Source organism: Eptatretus burgeri, chromosome 16, assembly GCF_056783735.1.
Source record: "Eptatretus burgeri isolate ZD-2024b chromosome 16, Ebu_testis_v1, whole genome shotgun sequence".
NCBI classification, from domain to species: Eukaryota; Metazoa; Chordata; class Myxini; order Myxiniformes; family Myxinidae; genus Eptatretus; species Eptatretus burgeri.
In genome coordinates, this window is record NC_140976.1 from 65,328,990 (window position 1) to 65,352,228 (window position 23,239).

General features: G+C 41.4%; 1 protein-coding gene across 5 annotated transcripts in view; it reads right to left on the reverse strand.

Moving 5' to 3' along the window:
- LOC147011231 (cytospin-A-like) overlaps window positions 1-23,239 on the reverse strand; it is a 72,726-nt gene that overhangs the window by 38,640 nt on the left and 10,847 nt on the right. For 4 of the 5 annotated variants that reach the window (XR_015052507.1, XM_085860242.1, XM_085860243.1 and 1 more), the window contains exons 3-6: window positions 20,722-21,007; window positions 20,101-20,174; window positions 19,826-20,001; window positions 11,240-11,391 (exon numbers count right to left, since the gene is read on the reverse strand). Coding sequence is in view for 4 of the 5 variants with exons in the window: in XM_085860242.1 (XP_085716368.1) it covers window positions 11,240-11,391; window positions 19,826-20,001; window positions 20,101-20,174; window positions 20,722-21,007 (688 nt within the window). In the remaining variant the exon portion in view is untranslated. The remainder of the gene's footprint in view (window positions 1-11,239; window positions 11,392-19,825; window positions 20,002-20,100; window positions 20,175-20,721; window positions 21,008-23,239) is intronic. The other variant, XM_085860244.1, reaches the window with a different exon arrangement.

Below are 23,239 nucleotides of genomic sequence, written 5' to 3' on the forward strand. Positions count from 1 at the left end.
AACTTACTGAACGTGTTTCTAACTTACAGCTACCGTATAATGGTGATTTGGCAGCGTTTAGGGGAATTGGTATATAAAAATGGGCTTCACAAGAGGAATCTGTCAGTGTTCCAGACTCCATGTTAAGTAGATGTCAATGTCAGAAGCAGTGGCAGTAGTAGTAGTAGTAATAGTGGTGGTAGTTCGAGAGAATTTAGTGATGTCGATGTTATTAGTAGTAGTTGTAGTTCGCGAGAATTTAGTGATGTCGATGTTAGTAGTAGTAGTAGTAGTATCAGTAGTAGTAGTTCGAGAGAATTTAGTGATGTCGATGTTGGTAGTAATAGTAGTAGTAGTAGTAGTAGTTCGAGAGAATTTAGTGATGTTGATGTTATTAGTAGTAGTAATAGTAGTTCGAGAGAATTTACTGATGTCGATGTTGGTGGTAGGAGTAGTATTACTTTCAAGTAACGTGTTGCAAAGTGTGAACAATGTTCGTGTAGCGTGCTTACAAAACGTTACTCATAGGTTAGAAATAAGTTTCGGGTACGCTAAACATTACCTCGACGTGTTTCGACTTATGAGTAACTTACAAGTAACGTGTTTCAACGTGTGTCAACGATTGCATAACGTGCCTACAACTTATGGCCAGCGTAGCAGAACGTGTGAGTCATACGCCGGCATAGGTCATAAAATTTCAAGCATGAAAAAATTCGAGGAAAACCCAAAAGTTCAACGTTTAAAGCCAGCGTACTACGACGTATGGCAGTGATTTTCAGTGTGCTCTCAATGTTATCAAAACTTACCCACAACGTATTCGACGTGTACCAGCGTTTTACACAAATTTTCCAAAAATCGGCATAAGCTGGCTAAAACGTCAAGGTGTGACTGGGCCTTGAGAGGAGGTCTAACTGCATGAAGACGAACAAAATAACTGCCTGGGATCACTGTAGGTTGGGTGCCATTGCCTTATTGGCATGCGGTTTTGTAGAATCACAACAACAACCACACAAACACACACACACACACACACACACACACACACACACACACACACACACACACACACACACACACAAAAATTTGGTAGTATAAAATTTCAAAATAGCAGAAAAAAGAACAGACATTGTCAAAGCTTTTTGTCTTGCAGCTCGTCAGGACACACGCAAGAATACTGGAAGTGCAGACATGAAATGAGACAATATATTTGTTCAGACCGTTGGGGATTGGTTCTTTGAACTGTTACTGACACGAACATACACACCATGGCCTTGAGGCACCGAGGAAACCCGTGACCTCCCATTTTTCTATGGATTCAAGTCAGAACAGATGCAGTGTTTGCACATAGTCTTTTTGTTTTCAAAGAACAGGAGCACGTGTGTGTATAAATGTGGCTTCAAGAACACGTAAATGTGCTTCAGTACACGTGCGTGCCACAATCTGGAACCGTTCGGCGTGATAGCCTGGGCACATTCGGGATTGTTCAGAAGGTGCTGACCAACGACAGAATGACTTTGAGCAGGTATTCTTGTTGGGTTCTTATGGGCAGCGCTCGCCTCCGGACGCGTACGGGCGGCGCTCGCCTCCGGATGCATACGGGCGGCGCTCGCCTCCGGATGCATACGGGCGGCGCTCGCCTCCGAAGGGTGGTGTTTGTCTCTGTCTCTGGGTGGTATTTATAGTATGACCGGTAGAAAACGGATTGTAGACATCATTTTGTTTCCAACTTCACTGTTATTCAATGCAGAAGCATTTGATGAGACAATACGATTCGTAATTAATGCTCCACCGCACGTCTGCCTTCCCTTCCTTTCATCTCTCGCTGCCTTCCCTTCCCCCACCCCTCCTCACTCTCCCTCTCCCTTTCCCCCTCCACCTCCTCACTCTTGGCCCCCACCCCTCTCTTTTGTATTCCTATCAGCAAAGCCACACGTGGTATTTGCTCATGCATCTATGTACATACTGTATATACATATAAATAAAAAAATACATACATATATAAATCGACTCATCCCACGCTCTTCTCGCCAAATAAAGCTGCATAAAGCAACCATGAAAAGCAACACAAGGTTAGCCCTTATCCCCAGCTATAAAGACATTCACAAGAAGTACATACATAACTAGAGGGGGAGCACTCGGTAGAGTGTAAAACCTCCGCTGCCAATACTGCTGGGTCACTTAAGTGAACCTGATATCCTATTCATTGTAGGTCAAAACGGATCAGACTCCACTGAACCACGATTGAATAAACTAAACTAGATCGATGCGCATGTAGAAATGCCAAAAAAAACATTTTTTTGAAAAAAAAGGTCAAATTTTTTTTCCTCGAACAAATTTATTTATTTTTGTTGGAAATCACTTAAAACGGAGAAATGCAAAAACCAAAATTCAAATATTTTTTCAAAATGGCCGCCATAGCGGCCAGATTGGACTTTGGACCAAGTCCAAAATCTAATGGCATGATCCTTGGCCATACCTAATCCCCCCACCAAGTTTTGTCGAAATCAGTCCAGGAGTTTTTCCGTAATACTGTTCACAAACAAACAAACAAACAAACAAACAAACAAACAAACAGAGAGGGGAGAAAACAGTAGCCTCCGTCCATCTTCGATGGCGGAGGTTAAAGAGGGGGAGCACTCGGTAGCGTGCAAAACCTCCGCTGCCAATATTGCTGGGTCACTTAAGTGAACCTGATATCCCATTCATTGTCGGTCAAAACGGATAAGACTCTACTGAACCACGATTGAATAAACTAAACGAGATCGACACGCATGTAGAAATGCCAAAAAAAGAAAATCATTATATTTTTGAAAAAAAAGGTGCAAAATTTGTTTGTTTTTTTCTCTAACAATTTTTTTTTTTGGGGGGGGGTTAGAAATCACTTAAAACATGTAGAAATGCAAAAAGAAAAATTCAAAGATTTTTCAAATAAATTCGAAAACTTTTTGAAAAAAAGTTGCAAATGTTTATTTTTTTCTCGAACAAATTTTTTTTGTTGTTGTTGGAAATCACTTAAAACATGTAGAAATGCAAAAACAAAAATTCAATTTTTTTTTCAAAATGGCCGCCATAGCGGCCATATTGGACTGTGGACCAAGTCCAAAATCTAATGGCATGATCCTTGGACCATACCTAATCCCCCACCAAGGTTCGTCGAAATCCGTCCAGGAGTTTTTCCGTAATACTGGTCACAAACAAACAAACAGACGGGTGAAAACAGTAGCCTCCGTCCATCTTCGATGGCGGAGGTTAAAGAGGGGGAGCACTCGGTAGCGTGCAAAACCTCCGCTGCCAATACTGCTGGGTCACTTAAGTGAATCTGATATCCTATTCATTGTGGGTCAAAACGGATCAGACTCGACTGAACCACGATTGAATAAACTAAACTAGATCGACGCGCATGTAGAAATGCCAAAAAAAAAAAAAAAAAAATCGAAATTTTTTTGAAAAAAAAAGGTGAAAAATTTCTTTTTTTCTCTAACAATTTTTTGGGGGTTGGAAATCACTTAAAAATGTAGATATGCAAAAAAAAAATTTCAATTATTTTTCAAATCAAATCGAAATTTTTTTTGAAAAAAAGTTGCAAAATGTTTTTTTTTCTCCAACAAATTTATTTTTTTTGGTTGGAAATCACTGAAAACATGTAGAAATTCAAAAACAAAATTAAAATATTTTGTAAATAAAATCGAAATTTTTTTGAAAAAGTTACAAAAAATTTTTTTTCTCTCTAACAAATTTTTTTTTTGGTTGGAAATCACTCAAAACATGTAGAAATGCAAAAAAAAAATTAAATATTTTTTCAAAATCGTCGCCATAGCGGCCATATTGGACTTTAGACCAAGTCCAAAATCTAATGATCCATGGACCACCCCTAATCCCCCCACCAAGTTTCGTCGAAATCCGTCCACAAGTTTTTCCGTAATACTGTTCACAAACAAACAAACAAACAGACAGGGGTGAAAACTAACCTCGGTCCATCTTCGATGGCGGAGGTTAAAGAGGGGGAGCACTCGGCAGCATGCAAAACCTCCGCCGCCAATACTGCTGGGTTACTTAAGTGAACCTGATATCCTATTCATTGTAGGTCAAAATGGATCAGACTCCACTGAACCACGATTGAATAAACTAAACTAGATCGACGCGCATGTAGAAATGCCCAAAAAAAAAAAAAAATCGAAATTTTTATGAAAAAAAAAAAAAGGTGCAAAATTTTGTTTTTTTTTCTCTAACAAATTTTTTTGTTGTTGTTGGAAATCACTTAAAACGTGGAGAAATATAAAAACAAAAATTCTAATATTTTTTCAAAATCGTCACCAGATCGGCCATATTGGACTTTGCATCAAGTCCAAAATCTAATTGCATGATCCTTGGACCATACCTCATCCCCCCACCAAGTTTCGTCGAAATCCGTCCAGGAGTTTTTCCATCATACTGTTCACAAACAAACAAACAAATAAACAGACAGGGGTGAAAAAGTAACCTCTGTCCATCTTCGATGGTGGAGGTTAAAGAGGGGGAGCACTCGGTAGCGTGCAAAACTTCCGCCGCCAATACTGCTGGGTCACTGAAGTGAACCTGATATCCTATTTATTGTAGGACAAAACGGATCAGACTCTACTGAACCACGATTGAATAAACTAAACTAGATCGACGCGCATGTAGAAATGCCCAAAAAAAAAAAAAATCGAAATTTTTATGAAAAAAAAAAAAAGGTGCAAAATTTTGTTTTTTTTTCTCTAACAAATTTTTTTGTAGTTGTTGGAAATCACTTAAAACGTGGAGAAATATAAAAACAAAAATTCTAATATTTTTTCAAAATCGTCGCCAGACTTTGCATCAAGTCCAAAATCTAATTGCATGATCCTTGGACCATACCTCATCCCCCCACCAAGTTTCGTCGAAATCCGTCCAGGAGTTTTTCCATCATACTGTTCACAAACAAACAAACAAATAAACAGACAGGGGTGAAAAAGTAACCTCTGTCCATCTTCGATGGTGGAGGTGAAAGAGGGGGAGCACTCGGTAGCGTGCAAAACTTCCGCCGCCAATACTGCTGGGTCACTGAAGTGAACCTGATATCCTATTTATTGTAGGACAAAACGGATCAGACTCTACTGAACCACGATTGAATAAACTAAACTAGATCGACGCGCATGTAGAAATGCCAAAAAAAGAAAAGTTATATTTTTGAAAAAAAAAAAGGTTCAAAATTTGTTTTTTTTCTCTAACAATTTTTTTTTTGGGGGGAGGGTTGGAAATCAATAAAAACATGTAGAAATGCAAAAACAAAAATTCAAATATTTTTTCAAAATGGTCGCCATAGCGGCCATATTGGACTTTGGACCAAGTCCAAAATCTAATGGCGTGATCCTTGGAACATACCTAATCCCCCCACCAAGTTTCGTCGAAATCCGTCCAAGAGTTTTTCCGTAATACTGTTTACAAACAAACAGAGGGGTGAAAACAGTAGCCTCCGTCCATCTTCGATGGCGGAGGTTAAAGAGGGGGAGCACTCGGTAGCGTGCAAAACCTCCGACGCCAATACTGCTGGGTCACTTAAGTGAACCTGATATCCTATTCATTGTCGGTCAAAACGGATCAGACTCTACTGAACCACGATTGAATAAACTAAACGAGATCGACGCGCATGTAGAAATATCAAAAAAAGAAAAGTTATATTTTTGAAAAAAAAGGTGCAAAATTTGTTTTTTTTCTCTCTAACAATTTTTTTTGGGGGGAGGGGGGGTTGGAAATCACTAAAAACATGTAGAAATGCAAAAAGAAAAATTCAAAGATTTAAAAAAAAAAAACGAAAACTTTTGAAAAAAGTTGCAAATGTTTATTTTTTTCTCGAACAAATTTTTTTGTTGTTGGTGGAAATCACTTAAAACATGTAGAAATGCAAAAACAAAAATTCAAATATTTTTTTCAAAATCGTCGCCATAGCGGCCATATTGGACTTTGGAACAAGTCCAAAATCTAATGGCATGATCCTTGGACCATACCAAATCCCCCCACCAAGTTTCGTCGAAATCCGTCCAGGAGTTTTTCCGTAATACTGTTCACAAACAAACAAACAAGCAGTCATAGACTGGTACTTACGATATCGTCAACTTGACCTCTGACCTTGTCTAATAAAATCTGTCTCTAGAGAAGGTAGCGACGCAAACCAAAAGTTTCTACGATGATTCTGTACCAAACCATCAAAAATCGAATGTTTTGGATGTTTGACCTCACTGTGACCTTGACCTTTGACCGATTTCGACCAAAACCTAATCAGCACTAGCCATCACCGTCCTGAATCACGTGGTGTAATTTGACATTGGTAGCTTCTTCCGTTCTTGAGTTATCTGTACCAAACCATCAAAAATCGAATATTTGACCTCACTGTGACCTTGACCTTTGACCGATTTCGACCAAAACCTAATCAGCACTAGCCATCACCCTCCTGAATCACGTGGTGTAATTTGACATTGTTAGCTTCTTCCATTCTCGAGTTATCATGCCTACAAACAAACAAACAAACAAACAAACAGAAACGGAAGTCATCAATATACTTAAGAAATCTTTAGATTTCGTAAGTAGCAAACAGATCGGGGTGAAAACAGTAACCTCCGTCCATCTTCGATGGTGGAGGTTAAAGAGGGGGAGCATTCGGTAGCGTGCAAAACCTCCACTGCCAATACTGCTGGGTCACTAAAGTGAACCTGATATCCTATTCATTGTAGGTCAAAACGGATCAGACTCCACTGAACCACGATTGAATAAACTAAACGAGATCGACGCGCATGAAGAAATGCCAAAAAAAGAAGTTATATTTTTGAAAAAAAAGGTGCAAAATTTTTTTTTTCTTCTCGAACAATTTTTTTTGGGGGGAGGGGGGGTTGGAAATCACTTAAAACATGTAGAAATGCAAAAAGAAAAATTCAAAGTTTTTTTAAAAAAAAGGAAAACTTTTTCAAAAAAAGTTGCAAATGTTTATTTTTTTCTCAAACAAATTTTTTTTGTTGTTGTTGGAAATCACTTAAAACATGTAGAAATGCAAGAACAAAAATTCAAATATTTTTCAAAATGGCCGCCATAACGGCCATATTGGACTGTGGACCAAGTCCAAAATCTAGTGGCGTGATCCTTGGACCACACCTAATCCCCCCACCAAGTTTCGGTGAAATCCGTCCAGGAGTTTTTCCGTAATACTGTTCACAAACAAACAAACAGACGGGTGAAAATAGCAGCCTCCGTCCATCTTCGATGGCAGAGGTGAAAGAGGGGGAGGACTCGGTAGCGTGCAAAACCTCCGCTGCCAATACTGCTGGGTCACTTAAGTGAACCTGATATCCCATTAATTGTAGGTCAAAACGGATCAGACTCTACTGAACCACGATTGAATAAACGAAACTAGATCGATGCGCATGAAGAAATGCCAAAAAAAAAAATCGAAATTTTTTTGAAAAAAAAAAGGTGCAAAATTTGTTTTTTTTTCTCGAACAAATTTTTGGGGGGGGGGTTGGAAATCACTTAAAACATGTAGAAATGCAAAAAAAAAATTCAAATATTTTTCAAATAAAATGAATTTTTTGAAAAAAGTTGCAAAATTGTGTTTCTTTTCCTCTAACAATTCTTTTTTTGTTGGAAATCACTTAAAACATGTAGAAATGCAAAAAGAAAATATTCAAAGACTTTTCAAATAAAATCAAAATCTTTTTGACAAAAAGTTGTAAATGTTTTTTTTTTTTTTTCTCGAACAATTTTTTTTTGTTGTTGTTGGAAATCACTTAAAACATGTAGAAATGCAAAAACAAAAATTCAATCTTTTTTTCAAAATGGCCGCCATAGCGGCCATATTGGACTTTGGACCAAGTCCAAAATCTAATGGCGTGATCCTTGGACCATACCTAATCCCCCCACCAAGTTTCGTCGAAATCCGTCCAGGAGTTTTTCCGTAATACTGTTCACAAACAAACAAACAGACGGGTGAAAACAGTAGCCTCCGTCCATCTTCGATGGCGGAGGTTAAAGAGGAGGAGCACTCGGCAGCGTGCAAAACCTCCGCCACCAATACTGCTGGGTTACTTAAGTGAACCTGATATCCTATTCATTGTAGGAGAAAACGGATCAGACTTTACTGAACCACGATAGAATAAACTAAACCAGATCGATGCGCATGAAGAAAAGCCAAAAAAAAAAAAAAAAAATCAAAATTTTTTTGAAAAAAAAAAAGGTGAAAAATTTCTTCTTTTTTTCTCTAACAATTTTTTGGGGGGTTGGAAATCACTTAAAAATGGAGAAATGCAAAAAAAAATTCCAATTATTTTTCAAATCAAATCGAAATTTTTTTGAAAAAAAGTTGCAAAATGTTTTTTTTTTTCTCCAACAAATTTATTTTTTTTTGGTTGGAAATCACTGAAAACATGTAGAAATGCAAAAACAAAATTCAAATATTTTGTAAATAAAATCGAAATTTTTTTGAAAAAGTTACAAAATTTTTTTTTTCTCTCTAACAAAATTTTTTTTGGTTGGGAATCACTTAAAACATGTAGGAATGCAAAAACAAAAATTCAAATATTTTTTCAAAATCGTCGCCATCGCGGCCATATTGGACTTTGGACCAAGTCCAAAATCTAATGGCATGATCCTTGCACCATACCTAATCACCCCACCAAGTTTCGTCGAAATCCGTCCAGGAGTTTTTCCGTAATACTGTTCACAAACAAACAAGCAGTCAGACTGATACTTACGAAATCGTCAACTTGACCTCTGACCTTGTGGAATAAAATCTGTCTCTAGCGAAGGTAGCAACGCAAACCAAAAGTTTCTACGATGATTCTGTACCAAACCATCAAAAATCGAATGTTTTGGATGTTTGACCTCACTGTGACCTTGACCTTTGACCGATTTTGACCAAAATCTAATCAGCACTAGCCATCACCGTCGTGAATCACGTGGTGTAATTTGACATTGGTACCTTCTTCTGTTCTCGAGTTATCTGTACCAAACCATCAAAAATCGAATGTTTTGGATGTTTGACCTCACTGTGACCTTGACCTTTGACCGATTTCGACCAAAATCTAATCAGCACTAGCCATCACCCTCCTGAATCATGTGGTGTAATTTGACATTGGTAGCTTCTTCTGTTCGAGTTATCTGTACCAAACCATCAAAAATCGAATAGTTGACCTCACTGTGACCTTGACCTTTGACCGATTTCGACCAAAATCTAATCAGCACTTGCCATCACCCTCCTGAATCACGTGGTGTAATTTGACATTTGTAGCTTCTTCCATTCTCGAGTTATCGTGCCTACAAACAAACAAACAAACAAACAGAAACGGAAGAAATCTTTCGATTTCGTAAGTAACAAACAGATAGGGGTGAAAACAGTAACCTCCGTCCATCTTCGATGGCGGAGGTTAAAGAGGGGGAGCACTCGGTAGCGTGCAAAACCTCCGCCGCCAATACTGCTGGGTCACTTAAGTGAACCTGATATCCTATTCATTTTAGATCAAAATGGATCAGACTCCACTGAACCACGATTGAATAAACTAAACTAGATCGACGCGCATGTAGAAATGCCCAAAAAAAAAAAAAAAAAATCGAAATTTTTTTTGAAAAAAAAAAGGTGCAAAATTTAGTTTTATTTTCTCTAACAAATTTTTTTTTGTTGTTGGAAATCACTTAAAACATGTAGAAATACAAAAACAAAAATTCTAATATTTTTTCAAAATCGTCGCCAGAGCGGCCATATTGGACTTTGCATCAAGTCCAAAATCTAATGGCATGATCCTTGGACCATACCTCATTCCCCCACCAAGTTTCGTCGAAATCCGTCCAGGAGTTTTTCCGTAATACTGTTCACAAACAAACAAACAAACAAACAAACAAACAAACAGACAGGGGTGAAAACAGTAACCTCCGTCCATCTTCGATGGTGGAGGTTAAAGAGGGGGAGCACTCGGTAGCGTGCAAAACTTCCGCCGCCAATACTGCTGGGTCACTGAAGTGAACCTGATATCCTATTTATTGTAGGACAAAACGGATCAGACTCAACTGAACCACGATTGAATAAACTAAACTAGATCAACACGCATGGAGAAATGCCAAAAATAAAAAAAAATAAAAAAAAAAAATCGAAATTTTTTTTGAAGAAAAAAAAAGTGCAAAATTTGTTGTTTTTTTTTCTCTTACAAATTTTTTATTTTTTGGTTGGAAATCACTTACAACATGTAGAAATGTAAAATCAAAAATTCAAATATTTTTTCAAAATGGCCACCATAGTGGCCATACTGGACTTTGCACCAAGTCCAAAATCTAATGGCATGATCCTTGGACCATACCTAATCCCCCACCAAGGTTCGTCGAAATCCGTCCAGAAGTTTTTCCGTAATACTGTTCACAAACAAACAAACAAAGAAACAGACAGGCGTGAAAACAGTAACCTCCGTCCATCTTTGATGGCGGAGGTTAAAAATGCCAAAGTTGCACACACACACACCCTCAGCTGCCGAATCGGTTTCACCGCTTATTGGCAAACATCAGCAACAGCGCAGACAGAAACATGTATCATCGAGGCCCCAAAACACGTACCACATGTGAATGCCAAAAAGCAGTCAACATATAAATGAAAAACAAAGACCCACTCACATTTCCAACCTGTTCCCAATTAGCTCTCACCTATTCAATTACCCCAGGTAACTAAAATTACATTTTTTTGCCTGCAATCGATATTCCTCAATATTTCCTTGAGGCAAAGGAACAGAACCCCCTTTTCCCCATTGGTCCTTGGTTTCCACGATCGCGGTTTTAACCATCGCGGGATTTTACAGGAACCTAACCACCATCATATTTTCGGGTTTACTGTGTGATAATAATAATAATAATAATAATAATAATAATAATATAATTCAGATGTATATGCAAATATAGTCATGTTATTAAAGAGCCAACCTCACAGCAAATGCATTAGCTTTTAGACATTTGCAACAATGCAGGAATTTAACAAGGTCCATGCTATCTTCCACTATACCAGACTGCCAAGGAAAATAATGGAGGTCATCCAATTTTTGACTCTCAAAATAAGTTGCTGATCGAACCTGCCTAATCAGTGCAATCATCACAAATGCAGTGGAACCAACACCACGGTGTCCCAGGTTTCACCGTGGATGATTACTCTCGATAAACAATATTGTCAACATTTCATCAACCACTGATAAATTAAACCAACCGGGTCGGAGTGATGAAATGTTACAAAAAGCCACTTCACCAGTGAGTTCATCCTTGGTCTGGTCAAGGTACTGACGTTGTGGTGTTGAAGATGGATGGTTGTGGTTGGCGGGTACAGGAGCCGACTGATCAGCAAAATCCTTCTTAATTGGTTTCACGAAGCCTCTTGATGTATGACTGCCAGCCTCGTCACTGTATAGCACACACATCCAAATGATCGTCAACCCTCACAACCTGATGGAAAACAGCTGCAGCACCACAGCCGTCAACCTGCCAATGATAAATGCTTACCAAAAGCAATGACTTGGGGGTCGATAAGGGGTTATTTATTAAACATTTATTATTTCTTCATGAATGTACGTGAAAGTGTTTGTAACCTCAATTAGCAGCGACAAGGATCAGAGGTCAAGGCAGCCCCCCTGGAATCCTGACCCTTGTGTCTGTCTCTTCTCACTCCTTTCGATCCGTGTTTGACTCTCAAAACATCCCCATTGTCCTTTCACACCATCAACTGCACTTAAACATGGCATGTCCACACAAGCGAGCTGCGAGCAGCGGCACACGCTTTGGTGGGATGGCGTGTCCACATGTGCTACTTCAGCGTGACGAGAGCGCATACTCAACACTCGCAGGGCAGGTGAAGACATCTCCCCCCTGGTGGCTGTAGGGCCAGGTTATCATAGGTAGCGACGCTTGCAAACATGGTCGAAAGACAGGGAGACCTCACGGTAAGCACATACATGAGAAATACAGGAAGACGCACGGTAGAGAGACCCAAAGAGACATCCGGCTTTCCAGAAGAGACACAGTGAACCGATGGAGAAGGATTTGCAAGGGAAAAAAGAGGTCTGAAGGGCAAGCCTACTGCAAAATGGCACAGCATCTCTGCCGAGCCTGCAAGACCGGCCTGTGTCATACCTCCCGACGCTTCACCTTGAGAAAGACCGCACACACCTACATCAGACACCACTGTCAACCCTTCTGCTCGTCCTGTGTCCCTGACAAGTCTGCCACATAAGAATAGCCATTGAAACTGTTACAGTCTAGGTTAAGCACGCTGATAGGGTTTCTCCATCAAATTTTCATTCCTGTTCATTACTAAGGCCTAAGTCACATTTGCTCTCCGGCGAGGATATGGTGGCCGTACGCCCTCTGAATTGACAGAAACGTGCGGCGGCCGCAGAGTTTCTGAGGTGGCCTCAGGGTGGCCCTACGCCGTTTGGCTATATTTTACAGGCCGTAAGGTCGCCGTGGAATTATAACATGGAGTTCTAACTTTTTTCATTTCTACGTTCGCCGTAGCAATTCGACAAGCCGAAAGAAAAAATTAACCCATTCGTTACCGTCCGTCTGGCCGCACGTTCGCCTTAGGGCCCCCCTGTGGTCCCCCTGCGGTGGCCTTGCGGTCGCCTTGCGTCTGCCTTGAAAATTCTATGGACGCCGTAGGAATGCCCTAAGGTCACCGTGCGACATCAAATCAAAGACCGTACGGCAACCCCACGTTTTCGGTCTCCACAATTTATAAATACGCTGTGCGGCTCCCCGAAAAATAAAAACATATGTGACTGCTACATTGTGTGACCGTGGAAATACTGCGGCCGCCGTATAATTGCTAGTGGCCGTAGATTTTGGAGACCCCACGGCCGCCGTGGCAAATGTGACCTTGGCCTTATTCAAACTGGTGCTTTGAAAGTGAGACGTTGTGCATTTGAGCTTCAGGGTCGTCCTACAGATAAGAGTAATCAAATTGCCCGTAAAACTGGATGCGCGCTGAATCCGCTGCATCGCTACTGCCACACCGCAACGCCAACCAGCCGCGTGTGCAGAACGCCTTCGCTCGGCATCCTGGGAGTTAATCTCCGGCAGTCTCACATTGCCCGTTAGGGAAACAAAGTCCATCACAATAGGTTTACTGGCAAATGCCATGATAAAAACTTACCAAAAACGAGAAAGGCACTCGGAAGAGCGCATACCTCCGCCACGTAATGCCTGATCCACGAGAACATATCGGGTCCAATACATTTTTGAAACATCATGCTATACAGAAAGATATCGTTTTTGGCCCAATCTCTCAATGGTGAAGAATCACTTTAAAGATTAAATAATTCTCTTATTCAGATCTGGATCTGGATCTTCACCAAAATCGAATCAATTCGTCCTTGCCACACACCCAACCTGTCCATCAAGTTTCATCCAAATCCATACACAACTTTTTGAGATATCCTGCACACAAACAGACAGACAGACAAACAAACAAACAGACAGAAAGTGGTGAAAACAGAACCTCCTTCACCTCAGCTTGGGGAGGTACCAAGAACAGCACCCGGGAGAGCGCATACTTCCACCAGGCTGAACGGTTCACGCTTTGTATCCCACTGATAAGGTGCGGATGCAGATCGGCCTAACAAAAATTGAATCGTCCTGTTCTTGTCATCTCACAACTCAACCACCATGTTTTGTCATCATCCGTTTACTAGTTTTTGAGATGTCATGCTCTGGACCGTTTTTGGCCTTTTCAATGAAGAATCACTTAGAAATAAAAAAAGAAATTCTTGTATCCGGATCCGGATTCAGATCTTTTTCCAAAATCGAATCAACTCGTCCTTGTCACACACCCAACCTGTCTGAATCCGACCATAACTTTTTTAGATGTCCGACTCACGGACAGATAAGACAGGGATGAAAACATAACCTCCGTCCACCTTCGGTGGCAGAGGTAATTTCGTAGGATGTGCAACACAGAAATGAGAAATAGTATTCCAGTTAATCAATCTAGAATTGTTCTAGTTTAAAAAAACAAATACAACACAGAAGGCCATGAGCCTGCAATAACTAAACACAACATTAATACAGCTAGCAGGGTTACCCAGCATTGCCTGGTTGGGGGGAGGGTAGTGAGAAGTGGAAGAAGCAGGGGAGCCCCTCAGACAGCACAGACAAAATGGGTGACAAATGCATTGTCCAACCGTCGCAGGCTGACCAGGTGTCCTGTACGTTATGGGATAGTCCCATTTAATACTTCCCCGGGACGCCGTTTGTACCGTACCACAACTCAAATTGCCCGTGCACATGTGTGAGTAGCTTGGCAGAGATTGTACAACAGTTAAAGCGATGGTTGTTTCTTCAGCACGGACACGGCACGGCATGACAGCAGCATGGACATGGCACAAAACGGCACGGCATGACAGCATCATGGACATGGCACGACACGACAGCACAGACATCGCACGGCCATGTTACATGTCATGTGATATGTGTTAACCAACGAGATTGTATATAAATGAAAATGCCAGAAAAGTGATATTTAAATGCACAGGTGGTGGATGAAAATACCCTGAGGACAATCCCGGTTTGGACTTGGGCTGTGTGCCAAATTTGATGGTTGTCGGTCTAGCGGTCCTTGAAAAAAAACGCGAACACACAGACATCCGATGAATCTTATTCATTAGATACATCAGTTTGGATTGAACACTACCTCCGAGTGGTTAATCTCTGATCGAACAACAACAGGAGAAACAAAGGTTAAACTCACTGCTCGCCAGAATTAAGGCAACGGGAAGACTATCGGCCGTGGAATAGAAACAGTTATACAGCAGCAACAGAATGGCCCCCAAGGAATACAGGATACCGAAGGAAGGAATCCCGCTACCACTCAGTATGTCCTGTATTAATGGACCATCGCATGCTTTATCCAAATTCCTGGCCAAAATTGTGGAGCATTTGGTCAGTAAAACAGAGCAATCTTTGCACTATAGTGCTGCCTTTGCTGAAAGAGTGAAACACGTCACCGTCAAACCGCATGAGACCATGGCATTTTATCTATAAAACAACTCCCAGGTGGCTCGGACTATATAATCCTAGCCACCCGGGTGTAGTTGATTAAGTGAGATCTGATTGGATATTCCCTCCATTCACAGGTGAGAGACGTAGGTTGATCTTTATTTATATACATATACAGAAACACACACACACACACACACACACACACACACACACACACACACACACACACACACACACACACACACACACACACACACACACACACACACACACACACACACACAGTCTGACTCCGCTATTCGCAGGGGATACATTCCTGAAAAATGCCTTGAATGTCGGCGAATGTCAGGGCAGTTGTTTTTTTTTTTTAAACATAGTCTCGGCTCATGGAAAAGCGATTATACACAGATCAAATTAGGACAACATAACAAAGGGAACAGGAGAAAGGGGAAACACCAACAGCAGGGCAGAGGGAGAAAGTAGACGTAGACGGACAAACAAGGGATGCAGGTAACGATGAGTTGTGAGGGAGAAGGCAAAGGATGGATTACATGGATACATCAGCAAAATTGTGTTTGACCAGTTTGTGATTTTGTTAAGGTCTGAGGAGAGGGAAGAGGCTGCTGTCTGTCTGTCTGTCAGAAGGATGAGAGATGTCAAGGCAGAGAGTGGAGTCATCAAAGAGATAAAGAAGATTTTCCAGAGTCAGTGAGATCAATGATGAAGATTAGGAATAATATGTGGCCTAAAACACTGCCACTGCCTTCGGGTACTCCAGCCTTGACAGGGAGAGGAGATGAAATCGCTTTTCATCTGCTTGTTGACAGCTTTTGACTTTGACATTTGTGCACTAATAGGGGCCCTTCTGGGTTTGCAGTCATGACCTTGGCGTGACGGTATCATCACAGCATTTGTCCAAGTGCGGAGCATTTCAATAATCTCATCTATTTGTTGAAATGGTTACACAAGGTTAATAATGCATAAAATAGAGGAGTTAGTTCCTTTAAAATGAATTTCGAGCATAAGCGCAAAGTAATTAATTGTGATTTGAGAGATGCGGCTCTTTTACGTTGAGACAGACGACATATACCCAGTACCAGCCCTATGTCTGTCTGAAATTATCAATCGTTTTGACCCTATTTTTCCATCTGTAATCTGTACCTTATGTGACTTTTAGCATTCTGATAGGCCATCAGGTGCAAGTCTATGCGCCGGTCGTAACCTGCATGACTTCCCGCTGAGCCTTCCGAAGGATCATGGAGGGGTCGCTTTGTCCACCCAGCCAAGCAGCGTCCAATGGTGAGTGAGTGGGGAGGGGCATGGCATGTCATCGGTGACATGCACACTGGAGACGATAAAGATGGCGGTGAGAAAGAACGGAGAGGAGAAACCTGGGAACGTTGAGCCGAAGGCTGTGTCTGGTCTCGAGCTCTGAAGGCAAAGCCATGCTCCACCCAGCCAGAGCCACACCTCTCCCTCCACAGTCACAGCAGAGATGTCTCACTTTGGAGCTGCCGGGACTGGCGGAACCCGTTTACCAGGCTCTGCATGGGATTTACCCGCAATTCTCTTCAGTCCTGTCTGCACCCACTTTGTCTATCTCATGTGGTGTATCTGAGGCCTTAAGGTATAGGCTATTTAAGAATTCCCGTTTGTTCGTTGTCTCGTGAGCACGTATCAGTAGAGGGTTAAGGGGTTATCATTGTTGATTTATCGCATACGTGATTGATTGCTTCTTTTGCTTCCTTCCCCATGACAGTACTGTATTCCATCTGTGTTAAATATATGGTATGTGGTGTAGGGGTGAATTCTGGCTGTGTTGGTTGCTTAATTCAGTGGCTACATAGGGCCCATTAATAGACTAATTGGTTGTGGTCTCCATACCGCACCAAAGACCATGTCATGGGTCTTAAGTTGTCTGGCCTAATTATATCTAAACACAAGATGCCGAGTGGAGTGATGTTGGGCCACTTTGGGGCTCCTAATCTGGACGGTAAGGTGGCATTTAGATATGAGATCCGACGGGGCAGGAGTTTTCAAAACAGTCAACCATTGCAGTCGCTTTGACTCAACTCGCCAGATTCGAACGAGGTGACTGGGACGAACCACACGGTATTACACATGTATTCAGATAAAAAGGTATTTCCAGCTTTTAGTTGCAGTCTGTGAAAAAACAAAACTACCAATTGAAAAAAAAAAACGAGTCTGAAGACGACGATGGTTCACGAGCGGTATTTGACGATGTAGATTGTTTCAGAAGTCAAGGATGAGACAATGTGATGATGTTTGACCAAGTTATAAAAATGATCATCATGATGTGGTACGGGTGACAGGTTATGAGCTGCAAAATGTCGAAAACCCGGTTTCGTTCAACAACTTTCAAAATTTGACCTTTGCATCACCTTTAAAGGTCACAAAACAATGTGGTGGACATCAAAATAAGGAAACAGGATACGTGCTATAGCTTATTGGAGTTAGTTCGTCGAAGAAGGTCAAAAACCCGGTTCGATTCCTACAACTTTGAAAATTTGACCTTTGTGGCCTTTAAAGGTCAAAGGTCAAGGATTATGACCTTTGGTGCAAAACTTCCTCTGGAACATTCCAGGAACAATATAATGTCATATAGGCTGTATGGCATTTCGCACTCCTCGGATTATCCATACTTTGATGAAATCAGCATGAAAACAAACTTGAAGGGGGCGCCACGGGCAAGGTGTACGAGATAGAGAAAAATGGTTTCAAGACTTTCGGTGGGGAATGACCTCAAGATTATCCATAAAAAATATTGTCATCCTAGCTCTCAAAGTTTGAGTGGTCGTCTGATTTTTATGTCAAAATTCGCAATTTTCTAAGTTTTTGACCTTGTGACGAAAATGAAAAATTCGACAACGACAAGTTTTAGATAATTAATTTTGCTATTCAAATACCGAAGAACCCATTCTATTCAGTCAATTCCCGAGGAGAGGATAGATTTTTAATCCGACTACCCCCTAAAAATGGTTATTTTTGGGGCGTGGCTCCGTCCACAATGGGCGTAGCACGCCCTCATCCAGGAAAACAAAACTAGACATTGATATCGAACACATAACCAAGTTTCATCAAGATCGGATCAAAGTGCACGGAGTTACGCTCTGGACAGACACAGACATAACGAATATAGTGGTCACTCTGGCTGGCGCTCGTGAACCAAAAGGAGAAATCCGTGCACCAGCTGCTGAACTGCTAACCAGCATTATCACTTGTACCAACATAAACACTCTGAAAGTGTTTTATACCTCCGCTCAAGAAGTCGCCAGCGGCATTATGTTTTTGGGTTGTCCCTCCGTCCCTACATACGTACGTCCGTGCTAATTTTGTCAGTTTTCTCTGCAAGCACTTATCCGATCGACACAAAATTTTCACCATAGGTGTAATTACTCATGTAGAATGTTTTTATGAAAATTATGATGTCATTGGTCACATGGTGTGGCAGCCAGGTTGCAAAAAAGGAAAAACTTTGAACCTCTACCTCCGAAACCGCTCCATGGAAAAAATTGAAACTTGGCATATGGCAAGTACTCCCCATGGGAAACAAGTGTTATTTTTTTTAATGATGTCATAGGTGGCTTCGTTATGACATCATGATGCATACGTCAAACGCTTTTTCCGATCAGTATGAACATTTTTGAGGGTCATCTAGGGATAAATTGTAAAAAAAAAAGAAAATTGATAACATAATTGGTCACCTGGTTCGGCAGCCATATTATTTTTAACATAAAACCTTCAAAAATCTGCACGCCGGAAACGGCTGAACAGATCGAGGTGAAACTTTACAGGTATGATCGCCTATTCATGAGGAACAAAAACTCTCCAACTATGATGTCACATGGTTTGGCAGCCATATTGGATTTACCCTCAAACCTCTAAAAATCATCTTCTCCAGAAAAGCTTGACAGATTGAGGGGAAACTTCAGCCATATGTTCCTCAAGCGTTGGGGCTACCAGGGTGTTCACGAATTAATTAATGTCACATGGTCTGACAGCCATATTGGTTTGAACGGGGAAAAAAATTTTTTTTTAATCTTTTTCTTGAACCGCTTCATCAATCAATGTGAAACCTGAAAGTTATGATCTCGTAGTCATAGGGAATACAAGTATTAAATTTCAACCTGATTGGAAGCATGGTTTGGCAGGCAGAATTATTTAATATTTTGAATCTGGGTTCAGGGATTTAAATCAAACTTGCCACAAGTATGTATAATGATGTAACAATGTGGGCCGGAGGCATATCTGTCGACGTCGCAATGTCAAAGAGTGCCCATCAAGTAGGTTTTTTTTTTTAGCAGTGCAGCCCATCCCTTGGGGAAGGAATCAATCCAGGAACCCCAGGGGTTATGTTTTTGTTTTTTTACAGCTCAAACCTTCCGAGGTACACCCCGAATACAACCACAGGTTTTAAACTAATTTTCTCGACCAGTTTGAGAGTGCACAGAAGTAAAATATACACACAGACACTAATCTTAAAAATGTCAGAAATATGTTGATGCAGTTATAAACATCCCAAGTCATATCCATTAGCAAATTGAAGAATTCATTTTTGCTCTGACGAAGTGTAAACTCCCAAATCACAAGGTTATCCATGTTTCCCACGGTAGTTAGCATACTTGATCAATGTTATGGCGATTCCATCCACTGTTCTACCTGTCCACCGATGCAGACTGACACAAGCTTTCAAGAGCAAGACTAGTTCTTCATTCTATGTACCCAAGTTACACTTTTTGTTAAATAATGTCAACACAAAGATTCCACTTCATTAACTTTCGCACAACAATTCCGATCCCACAATACTTTGGAGTACAAGCACCTTGCCATTGCACTTGCAGACAGTTCTGTTTCAAGCTCTCCCTTGAGCCGACGAGCTTCTTGCAACTCTTCCCGCAGCTTGTCTGTTGCCTCCTCCGCCTTGATACGGAGGTCGTCTGCTAAGACGACGGCGATTTGCAGGTCTGACTGGAACTGCTTCCATTCGCTCTCAGCTTCCTATGTGCAGACAAGGTTGAAAGGAAGAAAATTGAATACAAACACAAACCCTCTCATTTAAACAGACAAGGAAAAAACAGCCGTGGGGAAAACACCCACCTGCATCTTCAGCTTAGAATCCTTGAGCTGTGAACGCAGGTTACGGTTTTCTTCCTCCAAACTGTTGATTGTGCCTGAAAGGATGCCATGATAGGGTGGGTGACAGCACAAAGCAAAAGTTAAACAAAAACTCAACTCTGGTGACCCCCATCAGTACAATGATGTCACATCCATGTAGTAGTACAATAAAAACATCGACACTTAGCTGGAGACAAAGACAACGCATACAAATCGTACAAGAACAAAGACCAAACTTTACAGCACAAATGTCTTGTCGGACAAATGCAGATTAATCCCCCAAACCAAATCAAATGGTTGAGAGAAGGTTTTGATACACTGGGCATTTGCAAAATGACATGACGGAACAGCACTGCGGATCGCATCATTGAGCGTCACAGATAAGCCAAAAAGGTCCACTCGTATCAAAAGAGCTTAATTCCATTACTAACCAAGCAGACATTACTCTCAAACGATGCTGTTGGACATCAAATGACGTCCAACAGCTTTTGGGAATCCCCCCTCCCTCACAGACAACGATGTTTCGCCAAAAACGATTGGATCAAATTGATGTGAATGTTTAAGAGTTAGAGAACCATGACTGATGCAATCACCTTCACTTACCGAGATGCTCTGCCACATTGTGGTCATCATGCAGTTTGACCGTGCGGTGCTGCTCCAGAGCATCCTCCAGCTCCAGCACACTCTCACAGAGTTCTGCCACCTCTGCATTACGGAGGCCGAGTTCTGTTCGGAGACGCATTGCTTCTGCCTCACAGCCCGGTTGCACATCTCCACATTGTTCGTTGTCCACACGGCTCTTCCCGATATTCACGTCCAACCCTTTTGGGACCGAGTCGCTTTCGTTTGCACCGAGCTGCATTTTCAGCATCTCGTTCTCTGCAGCAACCTACTCCAGAGTTAAAAATTGAAGAAACAAATTCGTGAATAAATAAATAAGTCGGGAAGAGATCTTGATACAACATGGATACAACATGTCGATGGACCCTTCCTTCTATGACGCAAAAAATAATTGACAAGAAAACTTCCATGATACAAGCGTTGAGATTGAACCACAGGGAAAGTTGAAGGCAAGGTGCAATTCCGATGAACAACAATATTGTTAGGAAAGTGACTTAGGGGTTAATGAGGGGTTGATAATGCATTAGTTATATCTTAATGAGTGTTAGATAAGTGTTTGTGAACCCCAATTAGCCTCGACCAGAATCGAATGTCCAGTTAGCTTCCCCATCATCTCCACCCTCGTGCCTGTCTCTTCTCCTGACCTTCCATCTGTTTTCTCTAAAATCACCCCCATCGTCGATTCTCACCTCCCACACACATGCCGCATGAACCTGGCCCTCACCACGTGTGCAAGTTCAAGCCTCTCACCCGGGTTTTACAAATGGCTGTCACGCGTGCACGACAGAACCTCCAGATAGGATTCACACCCCTCGACTTTTTCACATTTTGTTGTGTTAAGTCCTGAATTTAAAATGAATTAAATTTAAATTTGTCACCGATCGGCACAAAATACCCCGTAATGACAAAGCGAAAACATGTTTTTATAAATTTTTACAAATCAATTTGAAATGAAAAGCTGAAATGTCTAATTTACATGAGTGTTCAACTCTCTGAGTCGATACTTTGTAGAAGCGCCTTTGACAGTGATTACAGCATCGAGTCTTCTTGGGTATGTCTGCATCAGCTTTGTACATCTGGATTTGGGGATTTTCTCCCATTCTTCCTTGCAGATTTGCTCAAGCTCTGTCAAGTGTGACGGGGAGCGTCGGTGAACAGCGATCGATCTTCAAGTCTTTCCACAGATTCTCAATGGGATTCAAGCCTGGGTTTTTGCTGGGCCACTCAAGGACTTTCACGTTCTTGTTCTGAAGCCATTTAAGTTTTGCTTTGGCTGTATGCTTGGGGTCATTAGGTTAGGTTAGGTATGGGAGCATGCGCCGGAGCAGTCATTGTCCTGTTGGAATGTAAATCTTCGCCGCAGTCAAAGGTCTTCTGCACTCTGAAGCAGGTTCTTCTCAAGCATTTGCCTGTATTTGGCTCCATTCAATGTTCCCTCTATCCTTAGAAGTCTTCCTGTCTCTGCCTCTAAAAAGCATCCCCATAACATGATGCTGCCACCACCATGCTTCATGGTAGAGAAGGTGTTAGATGGGTGATGAGCTGTACTCGGTTTATAGCGCTTTGACATAGCGCTTTGCATTCAGGCCAAAGAGTTCAATTTTTGTCTCATCAGACCACAGATTATTTTACCTCATGCTCTCAAAGGTCTTTCACGTGTCTTTTTGCAAACTCCAGGTGTGCTGTCATGTGCCTTATCAGGAATGGCTTCCGTCTGGCCACTCTCCCATGAAGCTGAGATTTGTGAAGTGCTGCCAAGATTGTTGTCCTTCCGGCAGATTCTCCCATCTTAGCCAAAGTTCCGTCAGAGTGGTCATTGGGTTCTTGGTCACCTCCTTGACCAAGGTCCTTTTTGCCCAGTTTGGTCAGACGGCCAGCTTTAGGAAGAGTCTGTGTAGTTCCATATCGTTTCCATTTCCTAATGATGGAGCTCACTGTGCTCTTGGGAACTTTCAACACACTAGAAATTGTTTTATACCCTTCCCCAGATCTATGCCTCCTCACAATTCTATCTCAGAGTTCAACCGACAGTTCCTTGGACTTCATGGTGGATTTTCTGCTCTGACATGCCCTGTCAACTGTGGGACCTCAGATAGAAAAGTGTGTTTCTTTCTAAATCATGTCCAATCAATTGAATTGAGCACAGGTGGACTCCAATCAAATTGTGGAGACATTTCAAGGATGATCAAAGGAAATTGGGTGCACCTGAGCTCTCATTGTGGAGTGTCATAGCAAAGGGGTTGAATACTTAATGACGCAAGACATTTCAGCTTTTCATTTTTAATTAAATTCTAAAAAAAATTGAAAAACATGTTTCCACTGTCATTATGGGGTATTTTGGGGTGGATTCTTCACAAAAAAATTTAAATTTAATCCATTTCAAATTCAGGCTGCAACAACAAAGTGTGACAAAAGTCAAGGGGTGTGAATACTTTCTGAAGGCACTGTACCACAGCGCTACAAGAGTGCATGGAAGACACCCACACAATGGGAGGGGAGG